We start from the raw sequence: 22,955 nt of genomic DNA on the forward strand, positions 1-22,955 counted from the left end.
TTACCCAAAATCATCTCCAGTGTGAGTTATTTCAGCCTAAACTTGGTAGAAATACCCAAAATTCCAATTTCAGAGGGGGTTAATGACCAGTGGGGGGAACTTGAAACCAAAAGTGTTTCACGTTTTTGAAGGGGGGCCCCTACCGTTCTTACAGCAATACTGACATTTTAGGACCTGCATCCCTTACAGGGTAAAGGGTTGTGCTGAAGTTCGAATAAACATCATCATCTGACAACTTGTCAATAGCGAGTGAGGTGCTTCTGGTATTTTTTTTCTCAAAACCCTATTCATTACAAGTCGAACAAGGTGCTGCACATGACGGTAGCGTGTAGGTTGAGCCCAGGGTGATTTTTCTGTTCAGGGTCACTTTTTCACTTTAGGTTGCCCTTTTCCAGGTCACAGCTCAAAGTGGAAATATTAAAATAAATAAATAAATAAGCATTTCTGAACTCAGTGGGCCCCATTTACAGAATAGAGTACATGTCTGAGAATTCCTTTGCATTGCATATTAACCAGACATGAAGGGCATCCCATTTTATTTTTAGGCAACAATGTGTGCTACAGTATATATCCCTGAAAATACACATGTTCTAAACATTGTGACTTTTCTAGAAAAGACGTGACACGTCTGTATTGTAATAAAAACTTTATTTCAGAAAAAAGGCATTCCACATGACAAAAGAATAAAACAAAACTATTTAATAAAAAATTAAGACGTTCATATACACCAAATTCAACATATGTCCATTTAAAAATATCATTGTTACTGACAGCTGATATCTGCTCATAGCTTCACTTGTATGAAACTTAAGGAAATGTTTAAATATAGATAATACATCTGGCATTGACATCACTGAAATAATAATAAAAAAAAAGGGTATTTGTATTAGTTCATCTCCATTATCAAGCATCGCGTTCTGGATCAAGTTGCTAGCCATCTCCTGTCTCCTTTTTGTGCATCTATTAAAAAAATCTGAAATCCTCCTTTGGTGGTCTGCTGTTGATTGGCTGAAGATCAACAGAACCCAAAGAGTCAGTTAAACTATTATTATGCATACCTATTTAAGTGCCTGAGTTGTCAGTTGATCCTGTAGTTTGTAATCAGACACTTAACAGCAGAGACTGGGCACATGTAAAATACTATATAAGTACATTGGCAAATGTGCACAATAAGTTCTACATTAGTCAATAATGACCAAATTATAGATAGATTTTGTTGACCAGCATTACAAATAGTGCATATATTGATATACGTAAAGTGCGATACACAGGGCTGTGAGTGCAAAATTAATTGAAAGCTAGTTTGGTCATGCCGTTCACAGGGAAAATTACCTTCATGTGATCCTGTTTAAGCCTGTAAACACCTTAACGACAGGAGTCAATGGGGGATTTACTTGGTATGCAGAAAAACCAAGGGGCTGACGTTTTGCTATACTAAGCAAAATACAGTGGCAATATGCATTGCAGTATCATTTGTATATCAAGCACAGATCTCTATTTCTAATCTGCTACTAGCTTAGTGCTGAAGAAGTGCCTTGCTCATTTGTTTTTTAATTGCAAATCCTTTTTATATATAAATAAAATATATTTAAAAAATGCTCTTTTTTTGCATCCTTATCTTGCAACACAAACAGCTAGCTCAGAAGTGGATGCCGTGATTGGCAGCACAGCCAGCCAATCATCATACAGATTCAGCTTCCACTTCTCCAGCAAGCAAACCAATGGCAGAGCACCCCATATGTCCGTAAGGGAGTAGTGGAGTCTGTGAGGACATATTGCAATTTGTCCCTTTTTCTGTCACCTTAGTGTCAAAAGGGTGAACACAAGTAGTCCTTTTCAGTTAACTGTCTAATCCAATAGGAGCTTGTCTTTCAGACCACACCTAAACCTTTGAAAAGCATGACCAGTTCTTTGCAGTCAGGATCAATGAGGTCAGCTGGTTTTTCACCACCTTCATTCACCGCATCTACTTTGGCACCCAGAGAGATGAGGTATCTGGAGATTAAGAAGGGAGATACAGTCACTACAACATTACATAAACAAAGCTTCAAGAATACCCAAACTAAAGTGGAAGATATTCAAGTAGGACCCATTGAAAGCACCCATGCAGGAACCAAAAAGACCAGCATGTCAAGCACTCACCTCGCGATGTGAGGGTAGCCGTCACTGCAGGCCATGTGCAGCGGAGTCCAGCCGTTCTCGTCTTTCTGGTGAATATCAGCTCCATATTTCACAAGCAGCTTCACACACTCAAGGTTCCCTGACAGCACAGCCTCATGCAGCGCTGCCATGCCTGAAACAAACAGGAAGATAAGCAGTCCGGAAACAGTGGCATTCACATCTAAAACATTAGAAGTACAGCTAATTTTGCTTCATAAAGTCGAATTAAATCTTCTGAATAATGTTACGTTAGCATATTGAATTACACACCGCTTTCTAGTTTTATACTAATGACTACCAGAAGACTTTTGTGATATAATTTTGTAGTTTCTTTGATTACATGGCATTAAATAAAATAGAGTTTTATTAAAATTGTCTCAATCTCAAAATTCTAGTTGATGGAAAACTTGTGGCCATAGCTGTATACATATCTTGTCTAATTGTAAGCAATCTTTGCATAAATAAAATGGGTGGCTGATTTGCAACAAATCTTACAGAGCGTACACCTTGATAATCTACAGCACATGTTTCTTCCAAGGATCCTTACAAAAAAAAAAAAAATAACTTCAATAAATCGCTAGTATGGCATAGTCACTCTATACATCCAGTGTAATTATAATTCACCCACCTGACAGGTAGATGGTGTCCAGTGTCACTTTCCTGGCCCTGATGAACCTCCCAACCTGCTCCAGGTCCCCTTGCCTGATGTGGTCCTGAAAGATGATGTCATTGGGGAAGCGTACTGTCCTGGCTGGCTTCATGGGGACTGCAGTGTTGTACTGGGACACTGGGTACTGATAATAGTATTTCATACTGAAAACTGTTGTGTCTTTCTCAAGGAAAGTATGTCAATGCTGCAATCCACGTATGTATTCAACCTGTTCTTCTCCTTCAGAAAAACGTTAATTCCCCTGCTGTTGCTCGTGTATAATAAAAGATATTTAGATCTATAATATAAAATAAAAGATATTTATATCTGGAACACCCTGGGTGGATTAATTATTTGAATTATCTCCAGTGTGCTTTTCTTCTTCAGATAAAAAAAAAAAAAGTTTCTTCTTGACGAAAATCAATTAAGTCTTCTTTCCTTTTGTTCTAGTATCAACTGCGTAGACCTGTGTGAATAGGTCAAGTACTTTGTAAGTGCTTGCTGAACGCTGAGAACGGGTCCCTATATATCCTCTGGAAGGACTATTTTGGTATCTATCACCTCATAGATCAAATGACCCAGCCATGAACATTAGCCAACTTCTCAATTTGCAGGTTATGTCCCACTGTATGTGTGTATGCACCAGGGACCTGTTGCTGGGAGCAGACCACATTTACATGGTTCTTGTAAACAGGCAAAACACTGAAAACATTTACTGTAAGGATGTGCCTTGGAGCAAATTATGTTGTTGCCGATGTGTAATATCTCCCCAGTGCTGAGCAATAGTTCTAAATAAAACACATAGGGTAAGAAGGCTGTTGACAGGGGGAGGGGGGGTTGTTAAAATATATTGCTGTACATAAGACCACAAGGTCAACAACTCTCTTTCACATGTCTGAAGGTTTTGACAGCACTCAAGAGGTCATCGAGTCATGCTATTGTGAAGCTATTGATGGTAAAAAGCTCTAGTGTCTTCAGGGTCAACTCCCAACACCACTATGGATTGTCCTGCCTGGGAATGTGATGGTGGATATTGCAACCCTTGAGCCAGACTGCCATAAACAAGCAGAAGTTCAAAAGTCACTGGTTCATAGATAGGGGGTAAAAAGCAATGAGACACGGAACGTCAGGACCACAGTGAAGAGGATAATACTGTATGGTTGATGCTTTGTTGCAGAGGTGCAGTTAGACTCATAGAGCACTTATAACCTTATAAAATGTTTATAACCAACAAAAACAGTAAATCTTGCATGTGCACTCCCATTCACATGTGCAATTATGAAAGAAATGAAAAGTAAATCAAACATATAATTTCATTTTTGAACAAGCCAAGATGGCCACTCCATTTTCTTTCCCCCTTTCATTACATTGCAAACCAGCTGCTTTTCACCAAGTTTTATAAAAATGTACTGACAGACTCAATGGTTCTGCTATTAGCACTTACTGGTATGAGCAGCCATAAAGAAATGATATCTAGTACTGTATACTAGGTTAAATATGCATTCAGGTACAGTAGTCTTGCAGTTCGAATGTTCCACACACCTGCAACTTCTTTCCTGTCCAATTGAAGATAGCTTATGAGACTAGTTTAATACAGCTTTATGATGCAAGTCCACCTGACCTTTAACATGTTTAACTATTGCTTGCCTTTAATTAATCACATGTCTAAAAATGCAGTTTAAAAACATTAATAAAAAGAGACCCAAGTTCATTTACTCACCAGTATGTCATTTATTTTCCAGATCACACATGCTCGAATGGAGCAGTAGGCACACAATACTTCAGCAACATGTTGGCACACCGGCATTACGTGCAGTTGGCATGTTACCCAACTCTTTACAATCCGTTAACCACTAGCAACCAGACAGCCAACTTGTCCAATTCTGAGAAACTGAAGTGTTTGTGCAGCCAATGAAACCCCAATGGTGAACTGACGAGCAGTCATAACTGAAGTTACCATAAAGGAATACCAGTCAAAGGTTTTATTTGGTAAAGATCCATTTGCTCGAGTGTTGTTGGTCTAGTTTGTCAATCTATACAGGATCAGCACACAAAAAAAGCTTAGTTAATACTTATGCTCCTCTAGAGTAAAGCTACAGATTACTAGTAAATTTTAGGTCATGCTCCCAAAAGATTGGAAATTATTGGAGCTCCATTTCCCTCATGCTGCAAGACTTCTTTAATTTATGGCAGAGGCTAATGGGAGCTCACCCCACCTTGCACATCAAGAAAGCTAAATAACTTGTTTGTGAGAGGGTTACACAAAAATAACAAATTGGAGGTATACAACTAACATTCGTATGATACCTTTTTACACACCTATTGACCACAGCCATGTTAAAATAATTTAACAAAATCAGACTATGCTTAACACAATTAAGCATTTCATCGGTTAGATGTTTTTTTATTATTATATAAAACTTAACTTGCCCTTTAGTACGAACTGTTTCCCACACAATCTCGACCCCAAAACCCAGCAAGTTAAAACACCAGATAACAAAAAACAAAACAAGGCTTTTTGGTTTTATTTTTTTAATTGGCCACCAGTTTTTTCACTGTCAAATTTAGTTTGAGGGAACGCTTTAAGAAATGACACCGAATGCCATTTTAAAACACCTCTACCCCACTCACCAGAAACAAACATTCTTTACTGTATTACACGGTTTGCAAAAACCTCACCCTGAGAAACAAGGTCCAGACAGCTAAAACAGGGAAACCCTAATGTGGGTTCTGGTAGGGGAAGAGAAAGAAAGAATACAGGGGGGGGGGGAAAAAAAAAAAAAAAAAAAAAAAAAAAAAAAAAAAAAAAAAAAAAAAAAAAAAAAAAAAAAAAAAAAAAAAAAAAAAAAAAAAAAAAAAAAAAAAAAAAAAAACAAAAAAAAAAAAAAAAAAAAAAAAAAAAAAAAAAAAAGGGGGGGGGGGGGGGGGGGTTTTTGGGGGGTTTTTTTTGGAAAAAAAACCCTTTTTTGGGGGGGTTTTCCAAAAAAAAAACCCCTTTTTGGGGGGGTTTTAAAAAAAAAATTTTGGGAAGGGGGGGGGGGGAAAAAAAAACCCCAACAAAGGGAACACATTTTTTTAAAAAAAAAAAATTTTTTTGAAAAAAAAAAAGGGGGTGGGGGGGGGGGGGGGGGGAAAGGGGTTTTTTCCAAAAGGGTTTTTTTCCCCCAAAAAAAAAAAAAAATTTTTTTTTTTAAAAAAAAAAAAATTTTTTTTTAAAAAAAAACAAAACAGGGGGGTTTTTTTTTTTTTTTTTGGGGGGGGGGGGGGGGGGGAAAAAAAAAAAAAAAAAAAAAAAAAAAAAAAAAGGGGGGGGGGGGGAAAAAAAAAAAATTTTTTTTTTAAAAAAACTTTTGGGGGGGGGAAAAAAACAAAACCCCCAATTTTTTTTTTTTTTTTTTTTTTTTTTTTTTTTTTTTTGGGGGGGGGGGGGGGGGGGGAAAAAATTTTTAAGGGGGGGGGGGGGGGGGGGGGGGGGGGGGGGGGGGGGGGGGGGGGGGGGGGGGGGGGGGGGGGGGGGGGGGGGGGGGGGGGGGGGGGGGGGGGGGGGGGGGGGGGGGGGGGGGGGGGGGGGGGGGGGGGGGGGGGGGGGGGGGGGGGGGGGGGGGGGGGGGGGGGGGGGGGGGGGGGGGAAAAAAAAAAAAAAAAAAAAAAAAAAAAAAAAAAAAAAAAAAAAAAAAAAAAAAAAAAAAAAAAAAAAAAAAAAAAAAAAAAAAAAAAAAAAAAAAAAAAAAAAAAAAAAAAAAAAAAAAAAAAAAAAAAAAAAAAAAAAAAAAAAAAAAAAAAAAAAAAAAAAAAAAAAAAAAAAAAAAAAAAAAAAAAAAAAAAAAAGGGGGGGGGGGGGGGGGGGGGGGGGGGGGGGGAAAAAAAAAAAAAAAAAAAAAAAAAAAAAAACCCCCCCCCCCCCCCCCCCCCCCCCCCCTTTTTTTTTTTTTTTTTTTTTTTTTTTTTTTTTTTGGGGGGGGGGGGGGGGGGGAAAAAAAAAAAAAAAAAAAAAAAAAAAAAAAAAAAAAAAAAAAAAAAAAAAAAAAAAAAAAAAAAAAAAAAAAAAAAAAAAAAAAAAAAAAAAAAAAAAAAAAAAAAAAAAAAAAAAAAAAAAAAAAAAAAAAAAAAAAAAAAAAAAAAAAAAAAAAAAAAAAAAAAAAAAAAAAAAAAAAAAAAAAAAAAAAAAAAAAAAAAAAAAAAAAAAAAAAAAAAAAAAAAAAAAAAAAAAAAAAAAAAAAAAAAAAAAAAAAAAAAAAATTTTTTTTTTTCCCCAAAATTTTTTTTTTGGGGGGGGTTTTTTTTTTTTTTTGGGGGGGGGGGGGGGGGGGAAAAAAAAAAAACAAAAAAAAAATTAAAAATTTTTTTTTTTTTTTAGGGGTTTTTTGGGGGGTTTTGGGGGGGGGGGGGGGGCAAAAAAGGGGGGGGGGGGGGTTTTTTTTTTTTTTTTTTTTTTTTTTGGGGCCAAAAAAAAAAAAAAAAAACCCCCATTTGGGGGGGGGGGGGGCCCAAAAAAAAAATGGGGGGGGGGGGGGGGGGGGGGGGGAAAGGGGGGGGGGCCCTTTTTGTTTTTTTTTTTTTTTTTTTTTTTTTTTTTTTTTAAAAACCCCAAAAACCCCAAAAAAAAAAAAAAAAAAAAAAAAAAAAAAAAAAATTTTTTTTTTGGGGGGGGGGGGGGGGGGGGGGGGGGGGGGTTTTTTTTTTTTGTTTTCCACCCAACATTTTTTTTTTTTTTTCCCCTTGGGGGAAATTTTTTTTTTTTTGGGGGGGGGGGTTTGGGGGGAAAAAAAAAAAATCCAATAAGGGGGGGGGGGGGGGGGGGAAAAAAAAAAAAGGGGGGGGGGGGGGGGGGGGGGTTTATTTTTGGGGGGGGGGGGGGTTTTTTTGGGGGGGGCAAAAACCTTTTTTTTTTTTTTTTTTTTTTTTTTTTTTTTTTTTTTTTTTTTTTTTTGGGGTTTTTTTTTTTTTTTGGGGGGTTTTTTTTGCAAAAAAAAAAAAAAAAAAATTGGGGGTTTTTGGGGGGGTTTCAAACAAAAAAAAACCCCCCCAAAAAAAAAAAAAAAAATTTTGGGGGGTTTTTTGGGGGGGGGGGGGGGGGGGTTTTTTTTTTTTTAACCAAAAAAAAAAAAAAAAAAAAAAAAAAAAAAAAAAAAAAAAAAAAAAAAAAAAGGGGGGGGGGGGGGGTTTTTTTTTGGAAAAAAAAAAAACAAAAAAAAAAAAAAAAAAAAAAAAAAAAAAAAACAAAATTTGGGGGGGGGGGGGGCAAAAAACAAAAAGGGCCAAAAATTTTTTTTTTTGGGGGGGGGGGGGAAAAAAAAAAGGGGGGGGGGTTGGGGGGGGGTTTTTTTTTTTTTTTTTTTTTTTTTTTTTGCCCCCCCAAAAAAAAAAGGTTTCCCAAAAAAGGGGTTTTTTTAAAAAAAAAAAAAAAAAAAATTTTTTAAAAAAACCACAAATTTGGGTCCCAAAAGGGCTTTTTTGGGGGGGGGGGGGGGGGGGGGGGGGGGGGGGTTTTTTTCAAAAAAAAAAAAAAACAAAAAAAACCCAAGGGGGGGGGGGGGGGAAAAAAAAAAATGGTTTTCAAAATTTTTTCCCCCCCACCTGGGGAAAAAAAAAAAAAAAAAATTTTTTTTTTAGGGGGGGGGGGGGGGGGGGGTTTTTCTTTTTTTTTTTCCCCCCAAAAAAAAAAAAAAACCCAAAACAAAAAAAAAAAAAAATTTTTTTTTAAAAAAACCAAAAAAAGTGTTGGGGGGGGGGGTTTTTTTGGGGGGGGGACAAAACTTTTTTTTTTTTTGGGGGGGGGGGGGGGGGAAAAAAACAAAAAAAAAAAAAAAAACATTTTTTTTTTGTAAAACAAAAAAAAAAAAACAAAAAAAAAAAACCAAAAAAAAAAGGGGGGGGGATTATTTGGGGGGGGGGGACCTTTTTTTCCCCCCCCAAAAAAACCCCCCAACCCCGGGGGGGGGTATTTTTTTTTTTTTCTTAAAAAGAGGGGGGGGGGGGGGGGGGTTTTTTTTTAAAAAAAAAAAAAAAAAAAAAAACCCCCAACAAAAAAAAAAAAAAAAGGGGGGGGGGGGGGGGGGGGGGGGGGGGGGGGGGGGGGGGGGGGGGGGGGGGGGGGGGGGGGGGGGGGGAAAGGTAGCCCAAGTTTATGAATCGGTAGCCAAGTGAACTATCCAGACTTTGCCTACCCTTAACACTCAACATGAAAATACAGTATCAGGATGAACAGTATAATGCCTTTGATCTCAGGTTGGCACTAACCTGTAGACTCTAAACGGTTCACAAATATGGAAAGATGGTTTAAATTCACATATCTATTGATGTTAATATAAACTGCACACAATGAGAATTACTGTAACATTTAAAAATAAAACCCAGCAACTTGTACAATGCATTGTTACAGCATGTTATACAGCATACGATCTATACAGACCTCAGGTTACTGCACCCAATGACCATTACATTTATACTGCCCTTTTAGGCACAGGAGCATAGGTGGTGTTAAAGCTTGGAAAATAATAAAAAAAAAAAAAAAAAAAAAACTAACAATGATGATTAAAAATCAGTACACAAAGTAGAAATGCACCACTTTGAGAAATAAATCACGACGCCGCCCCCCCCCCCCCCTTAACCTGGGTACAAATAAAATCCAGAACTTGATATAAATACAACACACTGCTGAATGAGTGACTCCGATCAATCCCTGGATTAAAGGTAGTTGATTTAGTTTGTTTTTATTATTTGCCATCAATCTTTTGCTGCAATCTTTCGCATTTATACAAAAAAAAGTTTAGTGTTTTTTGCGTTGTGTCTGTTTCCATTTACAATTCATCATGGTCCACATCGTCATGGTCATCCTCCTCTCCCTCTGGTGATTCATCGTCTAGATCTTCCAAATCCTGCTTTCAAGAAGAAAATTCAATAGCAGCATCAGCATGTTAAACAGTCACCTCATTAAGTTGAGGTGATGAGCATTTCATATCTTCACTTATTTAAATCGCTTTTTATTTTTTGCATCTGAGGCTTCTATATTGACATCTCTTGCTCACTGGCTGGGAACAGCTGCTACAAAATTTAACTGCCAGCCAGGCTTTGCAATTAGACTTCTAAGAAACATCCAAAACCAGACTGCACTGGATCCCTCGACAGGAAGAGGCGCAAGTTGTAGCGGTTATACATGCACACAACTGCTGACAAACATGGCAAAAGCAGTCACATGCAATTTATTGATCAGTTCCTGTCCCCTCCTGTCACTGTCTAACTATAGATGTTAGAGACAAATGTTATCCTGCAATGGTGTTGGACAGAGTGCAGTGGCCGTCTGTCAACACCACCTCTGGATCCAAAAATTTGGAGTTAGAGATCTAGTAGTCTGGAGTGTAAAAAGCACACGGCTGAGCAACAAAATGATGACTAATGATTTAAGAGCCAGATTTCTTGTGTGCATTAACAAAATGTAAATTAATATAGCTGGGCAGAAACATTTAAGACAATTTACAAGAATGGTTATTTTGCCATTACTACAAGTATTCTTATATTTAACAAAATTAATTTTTGCAGGAAATTAAAATCTCTGCCCTTAGCCTTCAAATCTTAATGCAGCAATTAGTTTTATTACAAATCAACCTCCCGTAAATGTGGCCATATGCAGAGCTACAAAACCGCTTCTTCAAATGGAAAGACTTGAGCAGGTGAGAGAACTGCATCCCAGCCATTCCCACAGCAGACCGATTTACACCGAGCAGGACCACAGAAGGTCTTGTTTATTTGGCTTGTAACCACCAGCAACCACATAATCCCCCTTCTAGCATGTGTGGGACGTGTCAGAAGGAAGGAGCGGTACTGAAAACCGAGCAGCAGCCTTTGAGGATGAGGGGTTACCAGAACTCGAGATAGCCTGAGCAGACAAATAGAGCACTTCTGCACATAATTCACACAAATAGAAAGCACTGTCATACCTGTTCAAAGTATGCGAGTAAAAAAAAAAAAAAAAATAAAAAAAAAAAAAAAAAAATATAAAATTTCTCCAAATGCTTACTTCATCCTCCGTGCCAGCCCCTTCCTTTCCACCGCTCTCCAGGAATTTTGCAAAAGCTTCCAGTGTTCTCTCACCATTGTAATCAACGACCTGTACAGCAATCGACAATTTATAGAAGTGCATCAATATTTCACGCACTTAAATGGTGATGGCTCCATGTCTGTACTCTAAACGCCTAGTTAACTGAACTAAATATATCTGAGTGTAAAGCAGGACAAAAGACAGTACAACTACAATTTTTTTTTTTTTTTTTTTTTTTTTTTTTTTTTTTTTTTTTAAATCCCACCACTTACACAGCTGTTTAGACTTAAACACAGGGTGGTGTATTTAGGCCCCCCCCCAAACATATGTTGTTCAATCATATGTGGCTTTATAGAATTTCCTTGCTCTTTAGAATGGAGAAAATGAACAAAACTGCATGGCTACAAGGGCAACCGATGCAGCATTCTGCCAAAACAGAGAACAAGCTTCAGGACACAGACCTGCTGAACTGTGAAAACTCTGCAATCCAAACTCTTCAGATCAGTAGGGAAAACTCCCTCTCCCACTACATCAACCCCAAGTGGGATATCCTTAATAGGAACTAAAATCCATGAAGGGTTACCCAATACTGGAACCCATCCAGCATGTGCTAGGGTTGCAGCACATTCTATCAAAAAAAAAAAAAAAAAAAAAAAAAAAAAAAAAAGCCTGACTGGTAACTGGTCAGCACTCTAGAACTAGCTACATTACCTTTCTGTCATCTCCAGCAGGGAAGAACTTGAGAGTGGGGAAGCTGCGGACCTTCACGGTTTCAATCTCGTTGGCAGTGGAGTCCATCTTGGCAATGACAATGTCCTCAGCTTCCTTGAATTGCTCTCCCAGTTTGTCCCAGATAGGAGCGAGCTGTTTGCAGTGGCCGCACCAGGGAGCATCTGACGGAGAAAAATAATAAAAAGATACAATTTAGATTTCAAAAACTTAAATCCATTTACAGTGAGTTTTAGGGAAGCAAAAATGGATTGTCTGTATTTCCCATCTAATGGAGTTTCCTACCATAAACGTAAAATCACTATACCATGCAATGACTCTGCAGCACCCTATTAATAGGAAGAAAGGAACATAATCTGTTAGTTAATCCACTTCACAAGTCATAAATAGAATATTTTATTCCAAAAATACATTGGCTGGACTTATAGTTGCTATGATTTCTAGCTCCATAAAACGGGTGTACCAAAATAAATCCCAGGCACAGTGCAACAATGCCCCTTCCAAGAACGCGAGCAGTGGCACAGTGACCCATATACTGAAGAGGGTGTGGAGAATCACCAGCTTTTCACTACCACCAAATTCCACACCACAATGTAGCCTTAACACAACAAAAAAAACTGGAGAACTCAAGCAGGTCACTAAAACCTTGAGCTAAGCGTTTTGAAGTTATGCTTGGTGTATTCAAAATAAGTTCACCAATACAAAGATACAATTAAAAAGCCATATACTTACAAAATTCAACGAATACATTCTTTTTGGCATCAAAGGCAACTTCCTCAAAGTTCTTGCCAACCAGAACCTTGACTGGGTTCTTGTCCCAATCTTCTGGAATGTCCTGGCTCATCAGATGGGGCTTTAAGAGAAGACAGGTTGGAAGGGCCGTATGAGGTTGGATCAGTCCATAAATGACATCAGTATTTCCCATCCTGGCTGCTACTGATAAGACTCATCTTACCCAAGCTATTCCTTCCAAGCTGTGGTTGCTCACTCCACATGCTTTTCTTTGCAGTTCTTTTGCATAATATTGCCTTGAGATGCAGGTAAAACAATGCAGGTTTTAAAAAGATCTGGTGCAAGTATTAAAAGGTTAATATAAGGTTCTACAGAAAAGCCAGGGTATGTTTGCTGTACCAATACAAGCAAAGGAGAAGTGGCCAATGAGTTCCAAGGCTCACCTTGAGTTTTCCCTCAGTGAACTTTGTACAGAAGGCCTTGATGTTGTCGGTGGTGATCTCCTCATTGTCTGGCTTGTACTTGGTCATCTCATCTTCCAGGGTGATGAGTCTCACGGCTGGGCACTCTTCCTTCTTCAGGCCAAAGAACTCCAGAATCCTCTGGTTATCCTCCGATTCACTGTCGATAAAGATGAACAGGATCTGCAGAGAAGAGAAAAAAATGGTTTACATGCGTTTTGTTATATTCTATATTTGATCTACAGTACTAGCAAATAATGACATTCCATAGTCTTAAGTGTATTGTCCAATGACAGCAATTCAATGCACCTTTGGGAATCAATGGGCACAAGTAGCTTTTGCAGCTATCACAGCATTAATCTCAAACTAGCCACTCACCTTGCCCTTGAAGCTCTCAGAAGCTTTCTTGAATTGGTCCAATTTGTCCTGGAAGTCTGAGGAGCTCTTCGGCAGGAACATAAGGATGTGGGACTTTATTTCACCACCAAAGATTTTGGGGGCAGTCTGCAAAAATCAGGAGAAAAGTTAAATCAAACTCTTAATTTAACACAAGTACATATTCTTGTGAAGCAGCAACTTTATGTTAAACTCATTTCACTGATAGGGAATCCCTGGATTGTATTAATCTTACCTGTTCAGTGAATTCAATGACAAGGGGCAGCTGGTTGGCCTTGACGAAAGCAAGGAGGTTTTCTTTGGTGGCCTCTCCTTCAAATGTGTTGCGGCCTTCATCGAACTGCAAGACAAGAGAATGGTCTGAAAGCCACTGTGGGGACAATACTGATTTTCATTTAAATAAATAATGAAATAAATGCCAGCAAAATGGAAAGCAGGCAGTGGTGGTGGAAGTGCCGTCTATTCTCAACAGGCCAATAGTCAGTGGGTAACTAGCAATACATAGGACATAAGATGACATCATTACTGTGTGCAGGACCTTAAATGGCAACTTCTATTATAACTGTTGCAAAACACCAGGCTCTAAACTGTACACTGCCAAGTGCACACCTTTTTCTAAACCAGTTCCAAGAACACTAAAGCAGGAGTACTAAGCTGGTAATAAATTACTGGCCTACAGCAGAATTATTCAGAGTTTATCAAGTGTTGAATAGGGCTTTGTGTGTCAGTCAAACGGTACTTAATAGCTTCACGAAGATAGGATGATCAAACAATGCTGGACAGATCAGAATGTAACCCTCAAAGCAATATGCAGATCAAACACAAGGAGATCCAAACAGCTGTTTACTAAACACCAAGCAGAGGTATTAAGGGATTTCTGTGCCGGGACCAACAAAGTGTGCAAATCCAGCCTAAGCCTTTAATCTAGTGCACTGCTGACAAATGCGTACAATGAGAATGAGGTCCAAAACGAGCACAAATTCATTTTTGCTTGACAATACGCATACAAGAAGCTAGCAACAGATCTGCTCAGTAAAGGTCAAGGCCTGCACCACCTGGTAACCTACGTTAGGAGCTCATTGGCTGCAGTACCAGACAGGGGTCCCGTATGAAGCATGCTGTGAACATAAACAAGAACTAGACCCTCCTGTGGCAGAGAGTTTTTTTTCCCCAACACAGGTCATACACCATATCCACTTAAATTATTACAGCTGTTAATGGTTAAGGAACCAACCCTATGCTTCTGCCATTCACACATAGGTTCCATTTCAATCAAGGCTAGGCAAAACATTTACCCTCCATAATTTGAAATGCTTACGGTCAAATTACATAACATGCAATGAGTATTCCAGATGAAGCCATAACCTTTCCTTAGAAATGCTGGCATGTACTTTGTCATGTGGCTGCCAACCGGACATAGCAAGTGCTGTGGTGTAATCACGTCTGACCAAGAATAAGCACAGTGATCAGATTTCTCTAGATCTATGCATGTTCATTTGCTATGGGTTTAAAAAAAAATAAAAGTTGATGAAAATGGAAAAATGGTGTTTCCATCCAGTTCAGTTAAAAAAAGTCCAATATTTTTTCATGACCAAAATTTAGTACTGTACTTTGTTGCCCTATCTGCCCATTTTCTGTATGAACCATCCTCTATTTGAATACAAGAAATTAGATTACTCAACCCAACAGATTTCTTAATTTGACCAATTTCAACAGTATTTCACATGCCATGTAAAACATACTGATTGACTTTCAATGGCTTTCTTAACCTTTATATGTTCTGCCTTAATTGAACTTTAATCTTTGAATATGATTGATATAGTTCTTTCAGTAGTATGATTGATACAGTTCTTTCAGTAGTACTCTGCCACATAGGGAAAGTAATGCCTACGCTGATGACTTAAATTTAAAAGAACACAGGGTATGAATCCAGAAAAAAGTTGAAGTGACAGGATAGCTCCACAATGCATATCTCATGGGTCACAAAGCCAATAATAGATTCATGGCCAATACTTCTCAGCGGGTGTGAGCAGTTGATTTATCTGGTTTCAGATTTTGGAGTGTTCAAAAGACATTGCCTGGTATGGGGTTTCTGGCCTCAATTTTAAGAGTGGCAGGCAATGGAATGATGAAGCCACTTTTCACACACAAAATGCCACTACTGAGCCATCTCAGAGACACTTAATTTTTTTTAAATACCCTCACACAGCATGAAATTGCACAATCTGCCAGTGTAATACCACCATAACCCTTTCACAACAGCCAAAGGGATCACACGAGTACACCTTTCAAACCTGTCAAATCAACAGATCGTTTTCATGGCAACAGCGACAAAACTAAAAAATAAAGAAATAAAGCAAAAAAGGTGGGTAAGCTACTTCAGCTTTTTTTTTTTTTTTTTTTTTTTTAATATATAAAATTATTTTCTTTTAATGAATGCCATTGTGGAAGATTGAAAAATATTTGAGGGATGCATTATATTTCCATTTAGCCACCTGATATCAACAGCAGTGTATTAAAGTTGTAGGCTTGTTAACCAGCAAAAAAAAGTTCTACCTATTGCACACTGTCAACAGCTACCATTTTTTTTTTTCTTTACCCTTTGCGGTCCTATGTTGGACCAGGTCCGACACTACCCCTTTCCAGTAGGATGTTGGAACCTGTCAGACAATAAAAAAAAACTGGTCTAGTAGTTTCTCTGAAAAAAGCAGAGAAATCCTCAGTGGCAGTGTGAGACCGATAGGCGCTGAATGAAGCCAAAAAAAGGGGCGTATCTGAGCAATACACATAGCTCCTGCACCACAGACATGACACACAAAGATAGCTACTTCCACATCCAGCACTCAAAGAATATCAAGGACATTTGTAGAGCTTTGAGATGTTATAGTAATAAAATAATGACTTGGATCGCATTATTGAGGAGTTTGGTGATAAAACGAGTGATCGAGAGGATTTATCAGGGAAAAAAGAAAAAAGCGTACACTACCAACAACAAATACACCCAACATCAGGTATACAGTGACATGAGATGTTGACTTTCAAATCCACGCCCACTATAGCTCTTCAGTGCCGGCATTGCATTTTACATAGGAGTTGAGCAGTCACTGCACATCCATCCCCACACACACTGTTCAAATCTGGTCACCACGTGGCAAAATGCAACCTTTAATTTTAGTATAGCCATTAGACTTTACTGTAAACTTGCCACATTGGCAACTCAGCATTTACTGTACATACAAAACTTCAGCTCTATAATAAAAGGCTTTCTGCTTCAAAACTGACAGAATCTCCACTGCCCTTTGATCTGAGCAATCCTTTTCTTGTTGCCATAGTAACACGCGCCAGCCAGTCAAGCAGAAATGATTATTCCAAATTAATTCTGCTTTGTTTGCAGCTGGGAAGAGACTACTTTGCCAACTGTAATGCAACTGAATTAAAAGCAAAATAGGATTCTTCTCATTAAACATGTTTAAATCGTGGAATATCTATTTTCAGACAGTGAAATGCCATAAAATAAGCAATTTAACCTGGGGGGAAAAAAAAAGTCTAAATTCTCAGATCCATGGCATCCTAGCATTTTAAAAACCTTTTGTTTTTGCAGTTGGAGATAGTAGCTACTGTAGATTTTGGTGTGAGGAGAGCGACAGAAGCCAAAACTAGAGCCCAATCTGAAGGGGACGGCTTAGAGGCAATTAAAAGTAATCTGGTACAGTTAAATTTCATGAAAAGCAAGCTGAAGTCAAATCCACTATAAAAATTGCATTGGTTTTGTTTTTTAGGAATCCGACTGTTGCTTTCTTGGCATTTTGTGAAGTTAAAACAAAAGCAAATATGACAGTAGCTGAATAAATAAATGTGTTCACTTCCCTGCAGTTTTTATATTAGTTGTCTTCCCAGGCATTTCATTTATATTTCAGTTACATTTCCAGGCATTTTATGTTGGCCACCATAAGTTCACTTGACCACCATGTTCCGAAAGTTAGTGGCCAAATGGCCACCAGCCTATAAAGTGATTTGTCCCACCCTGATGGGCATGGATAAGATGCCAGCTAAATATTCAATGGAGCTGAAACATTTACTTTGCCGATGTGTTACATAACCTGCCCCTACAAATAGCCTGACTTGTATGGACACTGCCCTCTACTGGGGACAAAATCTCATAACAAAATCGAGACAGCTAAGCAATTACTATCCCCTTAGGAGAAAATACTGGTACCACCAGCACTACAAGCTAGTAGAAGAAATGAAAGAAGGAAAAGAATAAAAAAAGGACCTAAAAAGGCTTGACTTAATATACATAGGTTGCTTAACCCTTTCCAGTCCAAAGTCAGACCCTGTCCGACATCAAAAACACGTAAGGCACAGGTCTCTAGTCGTTTTTTCTCCGCAAAAGCAGAGGACACCTTTTAATGGCCGAGCTAGACCAGTAGGAGCTGAAAAAAAAAGTTCATAACCCCATGCATTACAGAGAATACGGAAACAATGGAGGTAGCTGCTTCTGCATCCAGCGCTCAAAGAATATCAGAATTTGCAGAGATTTGAGATGTTATAATAATGAATAACATTATTGTGGAGTTTGGTGATAAAACGAGTAATCGAGAGGATTTCAGTATGCACGTCTATAAAGAGGTATGTGAAATACAGCGAAGAGGTGGGGCGTGGCTGTAGATACAGTATTGAGTTTTTTGCGATTTACTGCCTTTTGAACCTGTTTTACTCTGGGGGAAAAAAAAATTAAATAGCACATGTAAAATAAACAGCACGTGTGAAAATTGGACCTGACGCGCCTGACGAGGGCTGAACAAATGGACTGCAAAAGGGTTAATGCAGTTTAACCCAGAGTTGAAAACTGAAGGAGGTTGTAGTGTAGTGCTTGTAGCCCCTAGTCCCCTTACCTTCTTGAAGAGGACAACACTGTCCTTGGTCACCTCATACTCAGAGAAGACGTCGTCAGAAGAGGTGATTGCAAAGGGGACGTCATCTATGGACTCCGCTGCACTTACAAGGGCCTGGGCATCAGCAGACTCAACATCCTTTGAGAGGAGAAAAAGAAAGGGGGGGAATTTGATGGTTACAGTAGAAATACATATTCATAAAACACCTTGCATGGGACAATGTATTAAACCCAACGAGTAACTACACTTTCAGGAAACTGTGCATCCAATTACAAAAACTCACTTGCATTGTTACACATTTTACCTTCAGTTGTTTCGATTGCTAAAGCTAAACCAAAAACGAACTATTCAAAACAAACTTGTTACTTTTAGTTTTTTTTCAACATTGTTTTCTAGCAGTGCATTTGCTGTTATTCCACAAATAATGCTAATTTGCAAATATTTTACTTCCCAGACAACCTGGAGCACCTTCATGCCGTGGATGTCCAGGCACTCACCTTGAAAAAGCCAATGACAACGACCTCGCTGCCCTCAATAAGCTGCTTGGCCGCGCTGGCCTCTGTGAGGGTGGTGGTGGCTGGACCGGTACGCTTCTTCAACCAGTTAATGAAATCCTCGGCTTGTCTGCCAGCTGCAAAACAACAAGAAGAATAATGGTCATCAAAACCTCAGAAACTCCAAGATAAACCATATGAAAAAAACTCAAACCACGTGGCTGCATTTATTCACTTTATTTAAACCTACTTCCGACAACTAATTCCATTTAAAACACAGCAGTGGCCACAAGGTGGTTTGTACATGTGTTTTGAAAATCAGGCTACTGAGCACAGTGACACATACAGTACTTACCAGAGTAATCTTTAGGGGCAGACTTATCTCCATTCTTAAAGAACTTGATGGTGGGATATCCCTGGACTTTGAACTCCTGTGCCAGATCGCTCTCCTCGGTGGCATCAACTTTGGCCAGCTTGAGGTCAGAGCCCTCTGCCTTCAGTTGTCCTGCAGCCTTGGCATACTCTGGGGCCAAAGCCTTGCAGTGCCCACACCATGGGGCATCTGACAAAGAAGCAGAAACCACATTTTAGGGACTGAAAAAAATCTGTTGGGACAAGCATGGAAATTCTCATTTCAGTTCACTAAACAGAAATATTGGCTCATAAGATAGGCTCTTGTTCTATATACAAGAACAAATAAATCAATGTAGCACAGCAGGATTAGTACTCCTGACAGCACCAATGTATTCTAGCTGAATGCCTGGGGATAAGTTTACAGTGCAGGCTTCTGAACAAGGACTTCCATTTGATGGGAGACAATGCACCAATACAGGCAGAGGTAGCAGGAACTCAATAGCTCTGTATTAAGTCTCCACAAAGCATGTTAAGACATCTGTTTATGTATTAACATTCCTTCATATGAAAAAAATAAACAGCAATTAATAAACAGAATAAGGCTATACAGTAATGCAAGACAGCTGTTCAGGTTCAATCAATTCACCCGTTCAATTGTGGGTTATGGAATACAATGCTGAACCAGGGACAGACATCTGCTGCACTCCTTTAATTTACATACTATTACCACTGAAGTTATTTTGTAACTAAGATCACTAGTAAAATAAAGCAGACTGAGCTGGACACGTTTAACAATACAGCTAACCACAAGGGTATAAAGTCCAACGGGCTATGCCAGCATGCACCCTTGGCTCAGACTTGTGAAAAGTACTAAAGCTGTCTCATCTTAATGTAAAAGGGTGTGTCGAGCAACTGCAATTTGTATTTTTTTATGGAAAAGATACTGTACAGTTAAGCTTGTTTTAAACAAAATAAGTTGTGGTTTTGTACACCAAAGTGCAGCAAAAACACAGCACACTGAACTTTGCTCAAGTTTAAAACATTCTTATTGTTCAAGCAGCTAGAATATTCACATATTTAGCTTCGAATCCGGCTGCCAAATTGCAATTGAGTGTGTGTGTGTGGGGGGGGGGGGGGGGGGGGCTGTTTAATAAATATATTGAAAAGGTTGAGCTCCAAGACAATGGTAACAACCTGCTGTTCATGATCTTGTTTGTACACGTCAACCTAATCTGCCAGATCAAAAAAAAAAGGGCAGACTCTCCCTCCAAGGACTGGCCGGATCAAACGCATAAATGTAATTGATTGAAAGGAGTGGCTGTCAGTCCGATATTAAACTTGCCTCCTTCAATTACGTCACCAACTACGTGCAGTTTTCAGCGTGGTCATTTAACACCAGTCGGACACAAAACGGTAGTTTCATTTTTTGTTTAAAAAGTTACAAGTTTGAAATTGGACTATTAGTAGAAGTATAAGCCATTTTTTGCATACGAATTGTTTTACTTCGAGCCAAGTCGCTCACTACAACTCCGTTTAAATGTTTGCATAAAGCTAAACATGTAAAATGTTGAAAGGGCTTCCTGTCCCGTCTAAAAAAGTGTAAATGTGTGGTACTTGTTTGCTATGGAACAGGACATGCAATAATCGAAACCGAAAACTTTCACTGCGAGTAAGTGAAAAACTACTGCCTGCAACAAACCAAGTACAATCAGCAAATAAAACAGGAGGGGAGATCAGGGTGTGCTTAACATAAAACCGTACTTGGCAATGCGTTTTGCAACCGTCAATTGCTTCACATTAGGGCTTCCAACATTTAAAATTAAACATTTACAAACATCACACGACGTTTAGACCACGATGCCTTCTCAAGCGTATACACCAGTACACCCTCGCTAGTATAACGCCCTTCATTATAACGAACCTGGTCCCTTGAGCCCAAATTTAAAAAACTACAAAAAAAAAACGAAATCATATTAACACACACGGTCAACACCTCCGTCTGTGCGCACGGGATGCGACCTCCGCAGTGCAGTCAACTCTTTTGTCTAAACGCGCGGTCTGTGTAACTATGCCTCCAAAAAGAATTGTGTTGCAACAAAGCTGGAAATTACACTGATTGTTGGATTAGAAAAAAAAAGCAGTAACGCAGGCATGTCTCTTGAGAATGTTGTCAAAAGCCACTTCTGCTTGTAAGCTAGCATGCGGCTAAGCAAAGTGGATTAATGAAAAAAAAAAAAGACTTGAGGGTCTGATTAACTTTTCATGTCAGGTTGATTTGCAATAAAAGCTCGGTTTGGGATTCTTGCACGTTGCATTAAGATTTGGTGCACTTTGAAACGATTCTAGTCAGACTGATTTTGAATAAATGTTCAGCTTCAATTTGTGCTTTATGTGGTGCGTTTTAATTCTTTAACGAACAAGATAAAGCAAAGGCAGAATACTGCATACATGAGACGAACAGGTACGTGCAATACTACTTGTATTCACAATCTCATCTCATTAATTAACTCCAACAGTGTTATCCTTCATTTCGGTTGTCCTTTCACTATAACCAACCCCTCGATATAACGAACAAAAGGCTTGGACCCCAACAGGTTCGTTATAGGTTGGGTGTACTTGGCATTGAAAGTAATGACGTTAGCTTGCCAGAGTTACTGTGTTGGAATTCAGGAACACAACACGGTCAACATGTATCCTAGTACTAGGCTCACCTACAGTCATTCCCAAAGTATTACACCAACCACATTAAAGCCAATATATAAAATATGTTCAAAAGACTATGCTCAACCTTTGAAATTTCTGACAGTTTTCCGCTTAGCTGTAGTTGAAATTACACCGAGCAGACCCAATAAAGAGCGAGAATCTGACCGTGAAACATTTAAAATAATTAACATGAGACATTTACACACCTTTATAACCGATTCGACATCTGGGTTGGATTACCTATCGCGTCCCAACAGGGGATTCCATTACTGGATCACAACTTACCAACAATATCTTCAAAAAACCTATTATCCACCAATTTAAAAAAAATCCATAATGCCAACTTAACTATAGCAATGAGGAACAAACACTGGCATTGCATCTTTACTATCTGACAGAAGCAACACACAGATTTACTTACAGAACTCCACCAGGATGTTGGGGTGAGCTTTCAGGGCTTCCTCGAAGTTGCTTTTCTTCAGTACCAGGACATCATCTTCCTCGCCAATCTCAGCCCTGACGGCCACGGCAAATACACAAAACAGCAGTACTCTGAACATCTTCGCAGTGTGCAAACGGCGACAACTCTCGGTGGAATTCTGAGGTATACAAATACATATATGTGTGTATTATCTGTTGGATATGTTGTTGTTGTTGTCTCTGTTTTGAGTCCGCCGTAACTAACGTGGCAGTCGCCGCAGGAAGAAGGAAGACAGAGGCTTCTGCGCAGGCGCTTTTATTAGGCTGAATGCTGTTCGTGTTGAATTCTGACTGGATTAAAGTCTCAGACACCTGGAAGCGGATGCCCAGCACTTCCGTTTGCCCCGCAGTCTGCAGCAGTGTTGCCGGGTCCGCGGTTTTCCCGCGGAATTGGGCTACTTTTAAAAAAAAAAAAAAAAACACAGCCGCGGGAAATGTTAAGGAGTCGCGGGTTGATAATGCAATCAGATTGGTGGTATAACTTTAAAATACTGAAACTGTCTTCATGTTTGCAATATTGTTTGGGATACAGTACCGGCATTAGTATTTCAATAAAGGGATCACGCTGTAATTCGGTTGGTAGCCTGGTATGAATATTGATTTGTCCCTTCAGAGCTTCCGTACGAATTTGTTGACAGTGAGCTGTACTGGCTTGTCGTTTTTATCAAATGTATACTCGATATCTTTTCTCACAAAGGCTTTTTTTATGCTTAGGCTTATGTGTTAATAATAAGCTTGCTTTCAGTTAAAACAAATAATTGGGCTGTTTTTGAAGTGACTGGGCTATAAACCCAGCAGACATCTGGCAACCCTGGTCTACAGTGTTACGAGCTGTGCTAAACTGGGATGGATTTTAAAACTTGA

General features: G+C 39.0%; 2 protein-coding genes across 2 annotated transcripts; both read right to left on the reverse strand.

The window, feature by feature from the left end:
* Window positions 1-684: 684 nt before the first annotated feature.
* Window positions 685-3,294, reverse strand: LOC121295999 (protein phosphatase 1 regulatory subunit 27-like). Its single transcript, XM_041221119.1, has 3 exons — window positions 2,789-3,294; window positions 2,143-2,293; window positions 685-1,995 (listed from the first exon to the last, which is right to left on the reverse strand). The coding sequence occupies exons 1-3, from the start codon at window positions 2,970-2,972 to the stop codon at window positions 1,872-1,874; spliced, it is 459 nt and encodes a 152-aa protein (XP_041077053.1). The 5' UTR covers window positions 2,973-3,294; the 3' UTR covers window positions 685-1,871.
* A 6,209-nt stretch (window positions 3,295-9,503) lies between these two features.
* On the reverse strand, window positions 9,504-22,333 carry LOC121296390 (protein disulfide-isomerase-like). The gene is made up of 11 exons (XM_041221894.1): window positions 22,033-22,333; window positions 18,910-19,116; window positions 18,558-18,691; window positions 18,061-18,198; window positions 13,401-13,505; window positions 13,148-13,273; window positions 12,752-12,952; window positions 12,309-12,429; window positions 11,559-11,740; window positions 10,827-10,916; window positions 9,504-9,687 (listed from the first exon to the last, which is right to left on the reverse strand). Exons 1-11 carry the CDS (start codon window positions 22,169-22,171, stop codon window positions 9,610-9,612), a joined length of 1,521 nt encoding a protein of 506 aa, XP_041077828.1. The 5' UTR covers window positions 22,172-22,333; the 3' UTR covers window positions 9,504-9,609.
* Between the last annotated feature and the right edge of the window lie 622 nt (window positions 22,334-22,955).

This window comes from Polyodon spathula, chromosome 21 (assembly GCF_017654505.1).
Source record: "Polyodon spathula isolate WHYD16114869_AA chromosome 21, ASM1765450v1, whole genome shotgun sequence".
NCBI lineage: Eukaryota > Metazoa > Chordata > Actinopteri > Acipenseriformes > Polyodontidae > Polyodon > Polyodon spathula.